General features: G+C 45.2%; 3 protein-coding genes across 3 annotated transcripts in view; 2 read left to right on the top strand and 1 right to left on the bottom strand.

Moving 5' to 3' along the window:
- The window catches only part of LOC125506655 (anaphase-promoting complex subunit 5-like), an 18401-nt gene extending 14873 nt beyond the window's left edge, over positions 1 to 3528 (top strand). The window contains exons 2-13 of the mRNA XM_048671422.1: positions 5 to 50; positions 262 to 339; positions 455 to 729; positions 1260 to 1319; positions 1464 to 1531; positions 1634 to 1739; positions 1823 to 1964; positions 2106 to 2204; positions 2297 to 2561; positions 2653 to 2720; positions 2852 to 3035; positions 3157 to 3528. Coding sequence (XP_048527379.1) covers positions 5 to 50; positions 262 to 339; positions 455 to 729; positions 1260 to 1319; positions 1464 to 1531; positions 1634 to 1739; positions 1823 to 1964; positions 2106 to 2204; positions 2297 to 2561; positions 2653 to 2720; positions 2852 to 3007 — 1363 coding nt within the window. The 3' untranslated portion in view covers positions 3008 to 3035; positions 3157 to 3528. The remainder of the gene's footprint in view (positions 1 to 4; positions 51 to 261; positions 340 to 454; positions 730 to 1259; positions 1320 to 1463; positions 1532 to 1633; positions 1740 to 1822; positions 1965 to 2105; positions 2205 to 2296; positions 2562 to 2652; positions 2721 to 2851; positions 3036 to 3156) is intronic.
- Positions 3529 to 4933: 1405 nt separating this feature from the next.
- Positions 4934 to 7195, top strand: LOC125507200. The gene is made up of 4 exons (XM_048671857.1): positions 4934 to 5603; positions 5730 to 5932; positions 6001 to 6283; positions 6961 to 7195. The coding sequence occupies exons 1-2, from the start codon at positions 4981 to 4983 to the stop codon at positions 5815 to 5817; spliced, it is 711 nt and encodes a 236-aa protein (XP_048527814.1). The 5' UTR covers positions 4934 to 4980; the 3' UTR covers positions 5818 to 5932; positions 6001 to 6283; positions 6961 to 7195.
- Positions 7196 to 7414: 219 nt separating this feature from the next.
- On the bottom strand, positions 7415 to 10468 carry LOC125507198 (basic leucine zipper 19-like). Its single transcript, XM_048671855.1, has 3 exons — positions 10142 to 10468; positions 9043 to 9890; positions 7415 to 7876 (listed from the first exon to the last, which is right to left on the bottom strand). The coding sequence occupies exons 1-2, from the start codon at positions 10451 to 10453 to the stop codon at positions 9045 to 9047; spliced, it is 1158 nt and encodes a 385-aa protein (XP_048527812.1). The 5' UTR covers positions 10454 to 10468; the 3' UTR covers positions 7415 to 7876; positions 9043 to 9044.
- Between the last annotated feature and the right edge of the window lie 4686 nt (positions 10469 to 15154).

Raw genomic sequence — 15154 nt, 5'->3', positions numbered from 1 at the left:
CAAGCTTGTTATCCTTTGATCACATCTCTCTTGCAAAATTTGATTTGAAGGTAAGATCTCAATTTGGTATTATCTGCCTTTATAAGGTCTTTAAGATACTTAGCTATGCTTAAGTTTCTTTGGTCATCTTACTGCTTTTGTATGCTGTCGGGCTGTCCTAGTGCTAGTGTTCAGACATGGGATCACAACTTTTATATACAGTGTAGCTGTGCGTCCTTGTTGATCTGTGTTTTCTTCTGACTCTAAACCTTTGCTTGCCAGCATGTCCAAAGGCCGTTGGTGTCCTTTGGCCCTAATGGTTCTACAAAGCTTAGAACATGTCCTGCAGATGTCTGCAAGGTATGCCACACTTAAGCTATAAATAATATCACACTCAGTCACTCATCCCCAATATAGAGGATGTATATGTTTGCTTCTAAATTAATTAGGTTTTCTGTCTTATGTTTTATTGCAGAATTTAAGATTAAGTTCCCATGTGCTGTCCGACTTTGGCGCAGATGGCTTATCAATTTCGAGTGATAATGGTAGTTTCAGCACCTCATGGCTTAAGAATCTGTCTGATGCTTCCAGTTCTTGGTGTAGTAGCTCAACAAAGCCTAGAAAATTTATTACAAATGACTTTGACAATTTCCACTTTCATGCACAACCAAGTCCAATACCTACGTCAGTATTGCAATTAGCTGGCTCAGCATATTTGATGAGGGCCACTGCCTGGGAGCACTATGGAAGGTACTGTTCTCTGTTAATGTTTACTATAAAAATGCATTTTCATAGCAGAAATTGCAAGTTGTATAATTATTTTGCCAGCTTGGCACATAATTGTGGATGTGCTGGCAAAAGGGAGCGTTAGATAAACAATGACCAAATGTCTCAGTTTAGGAAGTGCAAATACTTGGGCCGCATGTTGTTGGACTATTCGTTGATACTGCTAAATATTAGATAACTTTAAATACTAGAAACAGCAGGATATTGGCCTCACCTGTTGTTACTTGTTCGATGTGCATACGGCCTTTTAAAAACTTTTGGTCTTACAAAGCGTTAATTCAACCCTTGGTCTGCTTCAGCCTCTTGCTACATGAAACCATTTGATCGTCTCCTTTGTTGCCAACTCTCAGCTGACGTTTTATTGCATTCCATTATTAGTTGAAGTTATGGTAAATCATATTATGGAATGAACTCCAATGTTTTTCTCTTTTTTTTTGCCCACTTGCTGTCTATATCCTTTCAAGAAAACTGATTTTGGTTAACTCTCTCCACAGTGCTCCGATGGTTCGAATGAATACGCTGGTCTATGCAACCTGCTTTGCTGATGCTGCAAGGTAGAACATAATGAAATTCTGGCAATTATATTTGTGTAACACTTCAACTTTATGTACATAATTATCCTGTACCATGCAAGCAGTAGCTTTTAAATCTCTTGATGCTTTGCTAGATATGTGATAGTATTGTATTTTCTTTAACAGTTCATCAGAGCTGTCACTGGCATATGTCAAGCTAATTGAACAGTTAGCAGTCTTCAAAGGATATTCAGGTTAGTTACTTGTATATGACCAACATGTATGTGCTACAACCTCCAAGAGCTATGTAAGTTTCCATAGTTTCTTATGGATTGATAATATCCATTTTTCTGTAGCGGCATTCTGTGCGCTCAAGCTTGCCGAAGAGAAGTTCCCATCCTCGACGAATTCGCAGATCCACCTTCTCAAAATGCAATTGCTACATGAGCGTGCCCTGCATCGGTACGAAGCTTCACTTCTTCTATCAACTGCACTACGTCTACAATTTGATCTGTTATTATTTGGTGTAAAATTGATCCATGTAGAGGACACCTGAGAATTGCGCAACAAATCGGTGATGAATTTGGGGTGCTCTCATCTTCTGTCAGTGGAGTAGACATTGAGCTAAAGACTGAAGCCAGTCTACGGCGTGCCCGCACGTTACTCGCTGCAAAACAGTTTAGCCAGGTTCTGAATTTACTTGCTTACTAGAGTTTACCCAAGAAGCACACGTGTTACGCATCTTATTGATCCTTTTATCTTTCATCCCTGCAAGTGGATTGACATATTTTGAACGCGTTTACTGTCTCCTTTGTATCCTTTGTGCAGGCAGCAGCTGTGGCGAATTCCCTTTTCACTACTTGCTACAAGTACAACATGCAAGTAGAGAATGCAAGTGTCCTTTTGTTACTTGCCGAAATACATAGAGTAAGACAGACCAGTTAATGTTGAGACTAGAACCTCATAAATATTGCAATGCCATGCAGAGAGAACTAATATTTTCCCTCCCTCTCCCACAGAAGTCTGACAACGCGGTCCTTGGCCTCACTTACGCATTAGCCAGCCAATCGTTTTGCAAATCGTTTAATTTGGATCTGCTTGAAGCTTCAGCCACACTTACTCTCGCTGAACTGTGGCTAGCTCTTGGATCTAACCATGCGAAGAGGGCCTTAAGTCTTGTTTATCAAAGCCTTCCTATGATTCTCGGCCATGGCGGTCTTGAGCTGCGTGCTCGGTCTCAGATAGTCTTAGCAAAATGTCATTTAACAGATCCAGAATTTTCAGGTATATAACCAGATGATGATTTCCTGCCATGTGCTTCTTACTCCACATTCAGTTGCTTGATGGACCGACCTCTGGTTATTTATTATGACAGTTTCTGAAGATCCTTGTGCTGTTCTGGACCCTCTAAATCAAGCGGCTGAAGATCTGCAGGTTTTAGAGGTGAGCTGACGGCTGCATCTCAAACTTCTCTTCCTGAATTGCTGAGACATTACCATCACCAGGATTGGGTTCAAAATGCATGAAGAGGACTATAAATCTCACGCAAATTAAAAATCCATTGTGATATGCAGTACCACGAGATGGCGGCAGAGGTGTACTATCTCAAGGCGATGACGTATAACCACCTGGGCAAGGAATATGAGAGGGAGGAAGCCGCGGCTCGTTTCAAGGAGCACGTCACCGCCCTCGAGAACCCGCGCGACGAGGAGGATTCACTCGTTTACTGATGTTGCACGGTTAATTTATAAACCCTTGGTAAAGCCGCAAAAAGGATGTCCTTCCAGTTTCTTGATAGGGTTCTCTGCAGATACGGCGACTTCATATTTTCCACACATGCTGAGATACTGACCCAAAGTGGTGCCTCATTTGCATGCAGAGTCCAAGCAGAGCGGCGAAAGTTTGCGCGCCGACATGATTCTCGTCCTTACATTTATGGATCTGTGGTGCTTGTTGACGAGATCATCACCTCCTGTGCGCACCAACTCCGCTATCATCCTGTTCCTTTTGGAATTCCGCTTGGTGGCTCAATGAGGCGGTCGGGTGTTATTTCAGTGATGTAATGGAGCTTCATGGTAGCAATGGCCGACAAGTGACGTTGTTGACGAAAAGTGTCAACGCCATATGCTATCTCTCTTTCGGTTTATATATAATGCCTGCGCGTATGTAAAACGGTCATTGATTTCCAAAATTTGGTCTAATTTGCCCAATATTGGTCAGTAAAGCTCAGTTAGCCAAATGCTTTTCGAGATGAATGTCCACTTCATCCTCTCTTTATGTGAAGCACGTGGCATCTTAGTTTGGTGGTGGTTTCGTGCGCTTAATTAGATCACTGCCATCGTAGTACAACTATATGATGTGGTTAATAGACCACTGTCATTTGTAGCAGAAAGCTCACTGCTTGAAAACGATGCAAATGCAGGGAGAAGGGATATTCAAATAATTTGGGGGAATAAATTATCTGTGCTTTGTGAACCTGCGAAATCTTGTGTAATAAGATGTCCATTTGTGTGCTCACGGCAAAATACAAAACACAAAAAACAAGATAAAGATAATAGGGTCATGCACACAGTTCCATTAGGGCATCTCCAACAGCTGTAAGATAGGTGTTGGTAAATTTGCCACCTAGGATATAATGATGATGTGACATGTAATAAATGTGAAGAGCGAGCAAAGTTGTATGTAAAATAACTAACAACCTTTGCACAAGCTCCAAGGTGCAATAGAGAGCAATCACATTTATTTTCTCATCATCTATTGGATAGCTTAGATACAGCCTATTGAAGTAGTTGTATAATAGCTTGTTGGTTGATGACATGAACATTTTACCAACAGAACTAACATACAATCTATTGGAGATGCCCTTACACATATCCTTTACTCCCCGAATTTATCCATTACACATACCCGTACTGGTACTGCCCGATGGATAATTTTTTTCTCCATACCCGCCAACCGAGAAGGTAAATGGGTACCGCCAGGCAAAAAATTGATGCTGTTTCTTTTCATTGGTAATGGGATTGTGGGTGATGGTGGCAATTGTTAGCTTGCAGTGGTGCCGTTTTTTTTAAGATCCAACAATTGCTGGCTTTTCACTGCATTAGCAGGAAGCAATGGAAAAGAAACAAATGGGGTTCGGGTCCTAGGTCCTAGGACCAGTGGCGCCGTTTGTGGATTTGAAGACCCTCTTGATTTACATTGTATTTTATTTGCTTTTTGTGTTGCATTATAGATCTTTGTTCTCCTTGACGGATAACATGTAATTAAAAAAAGTAACGAACATGGAGAAGGCCGGTTAGAAAACATTTTATTTTGGCTTAAATTTTGCCTTTTCGAATTTTGTGGTTTTTCTAATTTTTATTATATATAAAAAATTGTTTCCCATATCCGGATATACACCCTATATAGAAAAAAATAGTAATAATTAAGAAGTAAAAAAATCTAAAAATATCTTTGAAATAAACTTAATCTTCCATTGTACTCATTAAAATCAACCTGTGGTTGAATGGTTAGAGGTACTGTGGTATCTTCAGCCCATCAGGTTTCAAGTCATGGTATTTACATCTATTTCTAGATTTATTTCAGAATTTCCGACGATGCGCATTTAGTGAAAGGAGACATTTCTACGATGACTGCCAGCTCAGTCTTTCAAAGATGCTCGTAGGGATAGGATGTGCGTGCGTGCGTTCATGAGGACGAGTGTATGCTCATAGGGGCGTCCTTCCTCGGCATCCTCGTCGCCGGGGCCGGGCATGCGGCGCAGGAGGCCGCCGCGGGGCTCTCGCCGGCGGAGTTCCGCCTGGCCCTCCCGCGCAGCCGGGAGTTCCTCGATATCGACCTGCCCCGCTTCCACCGCGCCACCTCCATCGAGCTGCGCGGCCATTGCCTCCGCCTCACGCTGCCGCCACGCCCCGCCGGGTTCCCCGCGCTCCAGAGGCTGTCCCTCTCCGGCTGCCGCGTCGACCTCGCCGACCTGACCCCCCTCTGCCCGCGCCTGCGCGTGCTCGCCGTCAACATCACAGTCAAATCGGGGTCGTTGGAGGAACTGGCTGCGGCGAACCTGAGCAGATGGACCGGCCGCATCGACGTCGACGCTCCCATGCTCAAGAAACTGGCGCTGTCGTTCTCCATCGACGGCGAGCTCGGCGTGTCCATCGTGGCACCGATTGTGGACAAGGTCTCCTGGGAGTGCAGCTATTCCAGGCTCACCGTCGGGCTCGATCCTTGGAGCCTCTCAAGCGTGAGCTTACATGCCGCCGCTGAGGTGCCCGGGGAAGACGACGGCGCACGCTTGCAGCAGCACTCCAACGTGCTGTCCCTGCACATGTGGGCTTGCATATGTCTCATGTCCTACTCAACCGATCGACCTGATTATATATCTGACTGAATCAAACTCATGAATGGGAGACTAACATTTCCTTTGCCAGGGTCTGACTAGTTATCCTGATGCAGAACTCACCTTCGAGCAGGAGATTGGGAAACATCTGGTTACCTCCGGATTCTCTGCTCTGGAGCCACTTTTCACGACAATGGAGTGTGATTGTGATATAAGATCGGTGGGGCATGTTTTCGGGTCATTTGCGTTGCGCCTGCTCGGGATGCACCGGATTCGTACCGCTACACAAAAGCTCAAGATCATCTTCCAGAGACCAGATGTAATGCTTTGCTTCAGCTGTGGATCATCAGTAAATGCATAGATAGTACTAATCCACATTTGTTCTAGGTGAAAGCGGAATGCCCGGTAAATTGTCCTTGTGACGAGCCCAAGAGCTGGAGAAGCAAAGACATCTCCTTGATCAATCTTGAACAAGTGGAAATCGAAGGCTTGGAAGGGGAGGACCATGAGTTCGATTTCCTCAAAGTGGTATTCAGATGCGCACCAATGCTTAAAAGGATGGCTGTGCGGATGTCTGATGCGGTCAGGATAAGTAACGGCCAGTGTTCGAAAATATACGACATCTTCCGGGCATATCCTTATGTGGAATGCAATGTTGATCCTACTTATGGTAAGAAGATTCTGCATGAATGATTAGTATGCTCCTAGATGGAACTATTATTACTTTTTATCTTTGCACATTTCATCAAAAAGCCTAAACTCATGCTTTATCACCGTTCACCTTGTGCATATACTCTGTTCTGAAACCTTGATAGCTCTGTTTTGTCTGAATTTCGCCTCTGTCTGTACCCCTATAATTGGCTGAATATGTGATTTTAGTCATTTTTCTTTGGGGAATTTTTAGTGCTGTACTTGTGTCCATACATCCTTTTTTTTTTTAATTGTTTGGATTGCTTACCACATGTGTCATGTGCTTGTGTCCATACACCCTTATGCACTCTTCGGTTTTGCACCAGCTGTATTTTAGTAGCCAATAAAGGAAGCTTCTAGTTGACCAGAAGTTTGGTGTCTCGTTTGACTTTCATGGGCCTCTGTGTTAAGTTCAAACTACTAATGCCAATTCAGAAAACGAATGAGTGTATGAAATGAAACCGGCAGCTTTTCATCAGCAAAACATATTCGTAAACTTCTTCGCAAAGCTGTGGATTGATGGAAAAGAGAAATTTTAGTTCTAATTTCTGTTGAGCAAGTACTTGACGTTTATCTTTATTGTTCGCGCGTGTATAGTTTTATTGGCTATTGGTAGCATTCCAAACTGGTTTCAGACTTTGTCTTGTTTGCATGCAGGGTCAATGCAGAACAGCTAAAGTTCTGTGTTCTCATGATTCACATTGTTAAGGGTCTGCAGTGTTCCTGAACAATTTATATGGTTGGCTTGTTCTACGGCTGCCTGCTGAGTTGTGAAATCAATGGAATTTCGCTCCTGCGTCGTTGCAACTTTTGACCGGTTTATCTCAACCGGATGTAATCAGAAATGCTGATGCAACTTTTTATTAGCTTCTTACTGTTTTTCTGTCTACAACTTGTCCTTGTGTTAGTTCCAGCAAGCAGGCATGTGTGATGTGTTTGTCTGACGATAACAATACATATATGCTCCAGCCATCCAGCTATAGCTGCAACACCCATTCATTCACTCGCAATTGAAGCTTCAGATGATGTATCATGGCAATGTTATTTTGCTAAGGTTCAAATAATGAAAGGTCCAAATAATAACTGAATCGATGTGTTCAAACTGACGACATGAAAAGACAACATACCATCTACTCTGAAATACCATGCAAAATGTGCATACATAAGGCTCATACATCATACCCAACGTTGGGGTCTAACCCAAACCAAACATGTATCCTCCTGGCACACAACATGGACGACCACTCTCTTGTTATTCATGGTTCACTAGGATTCGGCGACTCTTTGTCAGAGAGAGTGCGCCTCGGACTGGGAGCAAGGCTGTCGAACTCCAGCAAAACTGGAAATGAGAGCTAGGGAAAAAAGAAGGAGTATGCCCTGACAGCTCGAGACCCAATAAAGTTTCAGCGCCTCAGGCCACCGTCGAAGAAGCATCATTGGCGACAGAATCACACACGCGCGACGGTTCGAACCAAACACGGCGGATAGAAGCTAACGATTTATACAATCTTCCATCCACAGGATTGATAGCACCTGCCAAGGAGAATATATGGCACGCAGCACCTTGGAAATCCTGAAAAAAGGCAGAAGCATCTGTGTTACTACGATACTCGGATTAGCACCAGCTTTGCAAAGTTTCCGAGCGGAGAGAAGATACAACAGCAAAGAAAAAAGCAACAACAAAGCAGGTCCACACACTGTAACCAAAGCAACGTTCACAACTTAGACAGCCTAAACTGTATTAAGACAAGACACTTCATAAATCAATTAAATTTCTAGTGACAAACTACCAAGCACACTACCCTAAACACTACTTGCTCTTCATATAAATGACGCAAACTACCAAGCACACAGGCCGCAGCTGGAATTTTTGCAACGTAAGTACGAAACTAATATTGTAGAAGCAAGTGAACTAACAACTGGTGCTGAATTGATAAAGTTGAAATCCGAGACAGTTATCACTCGACTCACCTAAACTGATATGATTACAACTTACAAGGATACATGGAAACAGATATTTAGTCTTAGTGACCGATCAGTATGTAACAACTCATAGTTTCAACAATGGACAACAGCACATGAATTACATTGCTAATTGCTTTCTAATAAAATCATGTCTTCCTTTTCCTCCAAAAGGGGGTTATACAATCCTAGGATTTTTTTTTACATAGGTTTCTAGTATATATATCTCAAAACAAGATTCCAGGTCACCAAATAAAACAATATTCAAATAGACACAAAAACCAGGTAAGCTTCCAGTTCTAAACTTCTATTATCACTTGACACACAAAAACAGCTATGGTTACAACTTATAAGGATACATGGAAACAGCTATTTAGTCTTCATCACCTATCAATTTGTAACAACTGTTTCAACCATGCTCAACGGCACAGGAATCACATTGCTAATTGTTTTCTAATAAAATCAATTGTTCCTTTTCTTCCAAAGGGGGGGTTATACAATCCAAGGAAAATTGTTATAGATTCCGACTATATATCGTCAAAACAAGATTCCAGGTCACCAAATAAAAGAATATCCAAATAGACACACAATAGAGGTAAGCTATTAACAGACGATTTTACAGTATAGAGTATAGACGGCACAAGCACTCTCATGAGTTTGCATATACATAATTTGAACATGTTAGTCCAACACAAAATTAGCTAGCAAATTATTGTCCTAGAGTGGTCTTGCTAGAAAAAAAATTATCTAATAAAAGCAATAAAAGAAGACACTAACCTTCACTGCTTTTCAGAACTGGGTAAACAGCCAGAAGGCAATGTCCCCATACCCCCACAGCCTGGGGGCATTGTGAATCCAGATTTCACACCCCCTATGCATTGGATGTTTGCAATATCCCCAGTGCCTTGCCCAAATACCTGACCACTCATAGCACCATCATCACCCATTGTTCTCATCTGCATTCCTGTATTGCAGTACATCTGATTGTTGCATCTGAAATCACACGAGTTCATAACCTGGGCACTGCCAAGAAACCCCCCCTGATCAACACCAGAAACCAAATCAACGTTCTTCACAGGCCGCTGGTAAGGGAAAGTGCCAATCTCCCCATCGATCCTCCCCCTGATATCAACAAGCAGGCAGCGGAGCCTGGCAGCCTCGGCCTCAAGCGCCGCGTGATTCTGAAGCTTCTTCAGCAGCTGCTTGTTCAGAGCCTTCAACTGAACCACCTCTTCCTCCAGCAGCGCCGTGTGGGCCTTCTTCTTCTCCCGGTACTTCCTCACGGCTGCGCGGTTGCCAGACGGCCGCTTCTTGGAGGCACCGCTGTTCTCGGCAGGGGAGTCGGCGCCGCCATCCGACGACGCCGAGACGATCTTGGTGTGGACGTGGACGCAGGTGTGGGTGTGCGAACTGTCGTCGACGGGCGGGTTGCAGGTGTGGGTGTGGGTGCAGGCAAGGTGCTCCGTGTCGTTGAGGATGCCGTCGAAGTAGCTGTCCATGGAGCAGCCGCCGCCGGGCAGATCGGCGCCGGTGTCCGAGCACAGGTACGCCTCCGGGTTGGAGAAATCGAGGTCCCCGTCATCCATTGCTGCAACCAGCTGCTGCCAAGAACGCACACCAGTCACCTGGCAATGGAACAGCAGGCATCGATCACGTTCCATGGTTTGCCACCGAAATTCCCCAACGTATCTATCAGCAGTGCTAAACGAAGGGGAATTCGCACCATGAAAATTTATTAAAACTAAAATTAAAAGGGAATTCGCTGCCAAAATTGGATCTCGTCATAGATGGTGCGCCGCTCCCCAAAATTTGTGGAAGTTAACTGAATGGATTGGTTGATTAATAGCTGGATCGATGCGGAGAAGGTCACACGTACCTCATGAACCAAGGTTGCGGACGGACGGAGCAGGGGCGCGATGAAGTTGGGTAGATGGGAGCTGCCGGAGATGGCGACGCGCGCGATAGGCGCGCAGCGGAGGGGGCGCGAGGCGCCGGCGGTGAGGCTACGCGGCGGCACGGCGGCGGCTCTAGGGCGTGGCGGTGGTGGGTCAGATGTATTTTTCCGGAGCACGAGAGTCGCCGCAAAACAAAAGAGAAAAAAAGGGGGCCCCGTCGATTTTGACGATGGAAGACTAGACGGCCGATTTTCTAAAAAAAAGTAAAAGCATCGTAGGTCCAGAACTTGCATCTAATGTGATGGTTTAGTCTTAGAACTTGCAAAAATCACTGATCTGTTCAGACCTTTCAATGCACTGCGGTTTGAATCAAAAAATAACGGGGGTATTTGCAAAAAAAGGCCGTGTCGATTTTGAGGATGAAGACTAGACGGCCGATTTTCTAGAAACAAAATAATATATTGATTTTTTTAGAATTATATATATTGATACTTGGCAGGGACTTTTTAGCAACCTTTCTACATCTTCTATGCCTCTGCACTTGCTCCCTTCTGGTTCACAAAAGGTTTATATCATTGATAATTTTATATGGAGCATAGCTCAAATGGTTCAAGTTTCGGTCATGTTGGTTTAGTGAGAGGAGACTATGAAGTGTTTGTGATGACTTTGTCAGTCTCAAAATGTGACGCCAGCTCAATATATCAAAGGGTGTGCGTGCATGCTTTTGAATGTATGTGCGTGTATGTGGGCATCTATGAGTGAGTGTCTTGTACTCAAAATAAACAAAAGACACATGCAATTTTTCCCGCTATTTTTTGTTGTAATATATGTATGTGTCATGTAATACATGTATGTACAAGCACACAAGGATCTGGATAGAAGCTAACCCTTCCCACACAAGATCTCATCTCCTTCACCCTCCCCTCTCCCGTGTGGCGCCGCCGCGCCGCATCGGAGCGCCCCCACCGACCGTCATCCGTTCTCTCCAGCGTACACCCTCTCCCCCTGGCCGCCGCCGGGGACGTCGCAGGCAAAGCCGGTGTGCCGCAGCGGTGGCGGCGGCGTTTCTTCTCAGCCAACGATTCGGTTAGGACGGCGGATGTCCGCGATGGCCGAATCTATAGCAGTGGAGCGGGGCGACGACGGCCAAGCAGGCAGCGGCGTTCGGCAACGGGTCCAGCGGCGGCGGCTTGGGCACCTGGTCTAGGTCCAGATGGGCTTCGGGCAGGACGCACTTGCTGATGTCGTCTACCGTCCCTTCAACGGCATGCTGTCCCTGGGATCGACCCGCATCACGAGGACGTCGGGGCTCCGGCCCTGGGCGTTGTGGTTGTGGCCGCCTCCTTCACCGGAGATGGTCAGCCTGAGGCTGGGTGGTGGTCGGATCTCCAGATCCGTCATCTAGTCCCGGCTGCGAGTGGGGAGACAGAGTTGCCGGTGAAAACAGACCTTCCAGTGCACTGCGGGTTGAATCAAAGAATCGACAGGGGAGTATTTGCAAAAAAAAAATGGCCGCATCGATTTTGAGGATGAAGACTAGACGACCGATTTTCTAAAAACAAAATAATATATTGATTTTTTTAGAATCATATATATTGATACTAACTTTTTAGCAATCTTTCTACATCTTCTATGCCTTTGCACTTGCTCCCTTCTGATTCACAAAAGGTTTATATCATTGATAATTTTATATGGAGCATAGCTCAAATGGTTCAAGTTTCGGTCATGTTGGTTTAGTGAGAGGAGACTATGAGGTGTTTGTGATGACTTTGTCAGTCTCAAAATGTGACGCCAGCTCAATATATCAAAGGGTGTGCGTGCATGCTTTTGAATGTATGTGCGTGTATGTGGGCATCTATGAGTGAGTGTCTTGTACTCAAAATAAACAAGAGACACATGCAATTTTTCCCGCTATTTTTTGTTGTAATATATGTATGTGTCATGTAATACATGTATGTACAAGCACACAAGGATCTGGATAGAAGCTAACCCTTCCCACACAAGATCTCATCTCCTTCACCCTCCTCGCTCGGCACCGGAGCACCCCCGCCGACCGTCACCCGTTCTCTCCAGCGTACACCCTCTCCCTGCCGCCGCCGCCAGGGGCGTCGCAGGCAAAGCCTGTGTGCCGCAGCGGTGGCGGCGGCGTTTCTCCTCAGCCAACGATTCGGTTAGGACAGCGGCGGTCCGCGATGGCCGAATCTATAGTAGTGGAGCGGGCGGCGGCGGCGTTCGGCGACGGGTCCAGCGGTGGCGGCTTGGGCACTCAATCTGGGTCCATATGGGCTTCGGGTAGGACACACTTGCTGATGTCATCTACTGTCCCTTCAACGGCATGCTGCCCCTGGAATCGACCCGCATCACGAGGACGTCGGGGCTCCGGCCCTAGCCGTGGCGGTGGTGGCCGCCTCCTTTGCCGGAGATGGTCAACCTAAAGCTGGGTGGTCGGATCTCCAGATCCGTCATCTAGTCCTGGCTGTGAGATGGGGAGACGGAGTTGCTGGTGAAAACCGAGCCGATGGTGGGCGATAGCGGCGTCTTGCGTCGTTACCTTAATGAAGGCATCGTCGTGTAGTTTCTGTCGACCCACTTGTGCTGCTTCGGGGGAAACCCTAAGATCTGGTCATCCAGATCAGACGATGGTGGTACTGCGGTGTCATTACTCTCTTGGTAGCATCATCTGTGGAGCAGCACTGGAAGACAGATGCAGGAGGTGGAGCGGCTAAGTCTTGCATGGAGCTTCGGTGGAGATGTCAAGTCATGCCTGGCCGACAGGTGCTATGCTGTCTCATGCCTGGTCGGCAAGTGCTACGCACGACAGATCTTCCAGAATATTCGCGACTCGATGAATGCGCGCAGGCCGGTGGCGCCGTTGGGCACCATGATGGCGTCGATGGAGGTCTGGACTGGCAAGGATGATGCGGATCTCTATCCTGAAGATGGGTCAGCGGTCTGAGGATAATGGTGGCTTCCGACTTCTAAAACGCATGTGGTGCGCGCTTTAGGTCTGTTGCACTGGCTGTTGGTCCCGATACGTTATGTGGATGGATCGGCGATGACACCAATTTTAGATATGGGGGTGAGAGCACTCTACATTATCGAGTTTGTAGGTGTGAGTGGTGGCTTTGGGTGGCTTGATGTATTTTCTTGTCAAACCTTTATCTTTATGAAATAATTAATAAAGATGACTGTATGCATTGATTGATGCAGAGGCCGGAGGTTTAACCTCCTTTTCCAAAAAAGAATGTATGTATGATGTCAAGCAAAACCGTAATATTTCAAACGATGCTCTATGAGAGATTTTTTTCAGGTTCCAGTTCTAAATAAACAACATCACAAGTACACCGTGGATAAAGCTAGATCCAAGGCGTCAATCTCTTCAAAACTGAAGGGAATACTCTGTTAGCACTTATAACGATGGTGATTGTTTTTGCAGCATGCCCCCGTAGCAAGAAATCTGTTAAACTTTCTTGCACTTCATTTAGCTTCTCTTCATGATCATGACCCCGTTGTGCGAGCCGATATGATAAAGAAGGCCATAGTCACACCGACCCGGCATAGTAGAAAGGGGATTCACGATGAATGTGCAAGACAAATGGTGCATGCTATAGTTATAGTTATCCATTGGTAATTCCGAATGCCTTCCATGCCTATACATATCCAATTTGAATCTCTAATATGCAGAGTCACAACAAATAGTGAACATGACGGTATTAGATAATTTTAAGACATCTTTTGCTTGGGGAATCCTTGCTTTTTATAAGGGGTCTGGGTAACACCCTCCCACGATCATTAAGTAGCTTGGACCTCGGGCAGGTCGGAGGTCACCTGAGTTTTAAGCAAGAGTCCTTTTACGGTACATCAAGTCTATTGGAGTCGTTGATTTTTGTGATTGAGGGCCTAGATTAACCAATACTATAACAGATTTCTAGTAGTATATTGATTAATTAGGGGCATTTTAGGCAGTTCACTATGTTCATCAATTCGTAGGCAGGTTCACGCATGCAATTTTCCTTCCCTCCATGGCCAAGTGTTCCTCCCATCATCCAAGCGTCCTCCAGGCTCCGGACTCCAGTTAAGTATCAGTTCTATGGCTAGCACTCGTCGTGCTACACGTGCGACCTCTCGTTTCGGCCATGGCGAGCTCTCCTGATGGCGTCTTAATTTTGGATAGGGTGCGAGTGTGAGGCTCCTTGGGGGGAATTGAACGCTGGCACCAACACCATTGCTTGCCATGTTCACATACGGTGTGGCCTGAGGTACGTCGAAGTTGATGTCGAGCATCCCGCCTACCGTACACGTTGGGCTCCTGCTCGAGGGCTGCTGACCCACAAGTATAGGAAATCATAACAGTCTTTAAGGGTAGTATTTTACCCAAATTTACTGATTCGACACAAGGGGAGTCAAAAAATATTTGCTGTGTGTCTTGGGATCTTATTAATTATGGGTTTATGATCAGATTATTCATGAATATTATTTGAATCTTCTCTGGAATCTTTTATGCATGATTGTTATAGATTTGTATTTCTCTCCGATTTATCGGTTTGGTTTGGCCAACAAGATTGATTTATCTTGCAATGGGAGAGATGCTTTGTGATGGGTTAGATCTTGCAATGGTCAATCACCGTGACAGAAAGGGACATGACACGTATTTGTATCATTGGCATTAAGGATAAAAAGATGGGTTTAGTCATATTGATCGGATTTACTTTGTCTATATCATGTCATCTTGCTTAAGGCATTACTTCGTTTTTACTAACTTAATACCCTGGACACATGCTGGATAGCGGTCGATGGGTGGAATAATAGTAGTAGATGCAGACAGGAGTTGGTCTACTTGTTTCGGACATGATGCCTATATACATGATCATTGCCTCAAATATCGTTATAACTATGCATTTTTCTATCTATTGCCCAACAGTAATTTATTTATCCACCGTATGCTTATGTTCAAGAGAGAAGCCTCTAGTGAAAACTATGGCCCCCGGGTCTAC

This window comes from Triticum urartu, chromosome 5 (assembly GCF_003073215.2).
Source record: "Triticum urartu cultivar G1812 chromosome 5, Tu2.1, whole genome shotgun sequence".
NCBI lineage: Eukaryota > Viridiplantae > Streptophyta > Magnoliopsida > Poales > Poaceae > Triticum > Triticum urartu.
This window is presented reverse-complemented; position numbering and strand designations above follow the sequence as displayed.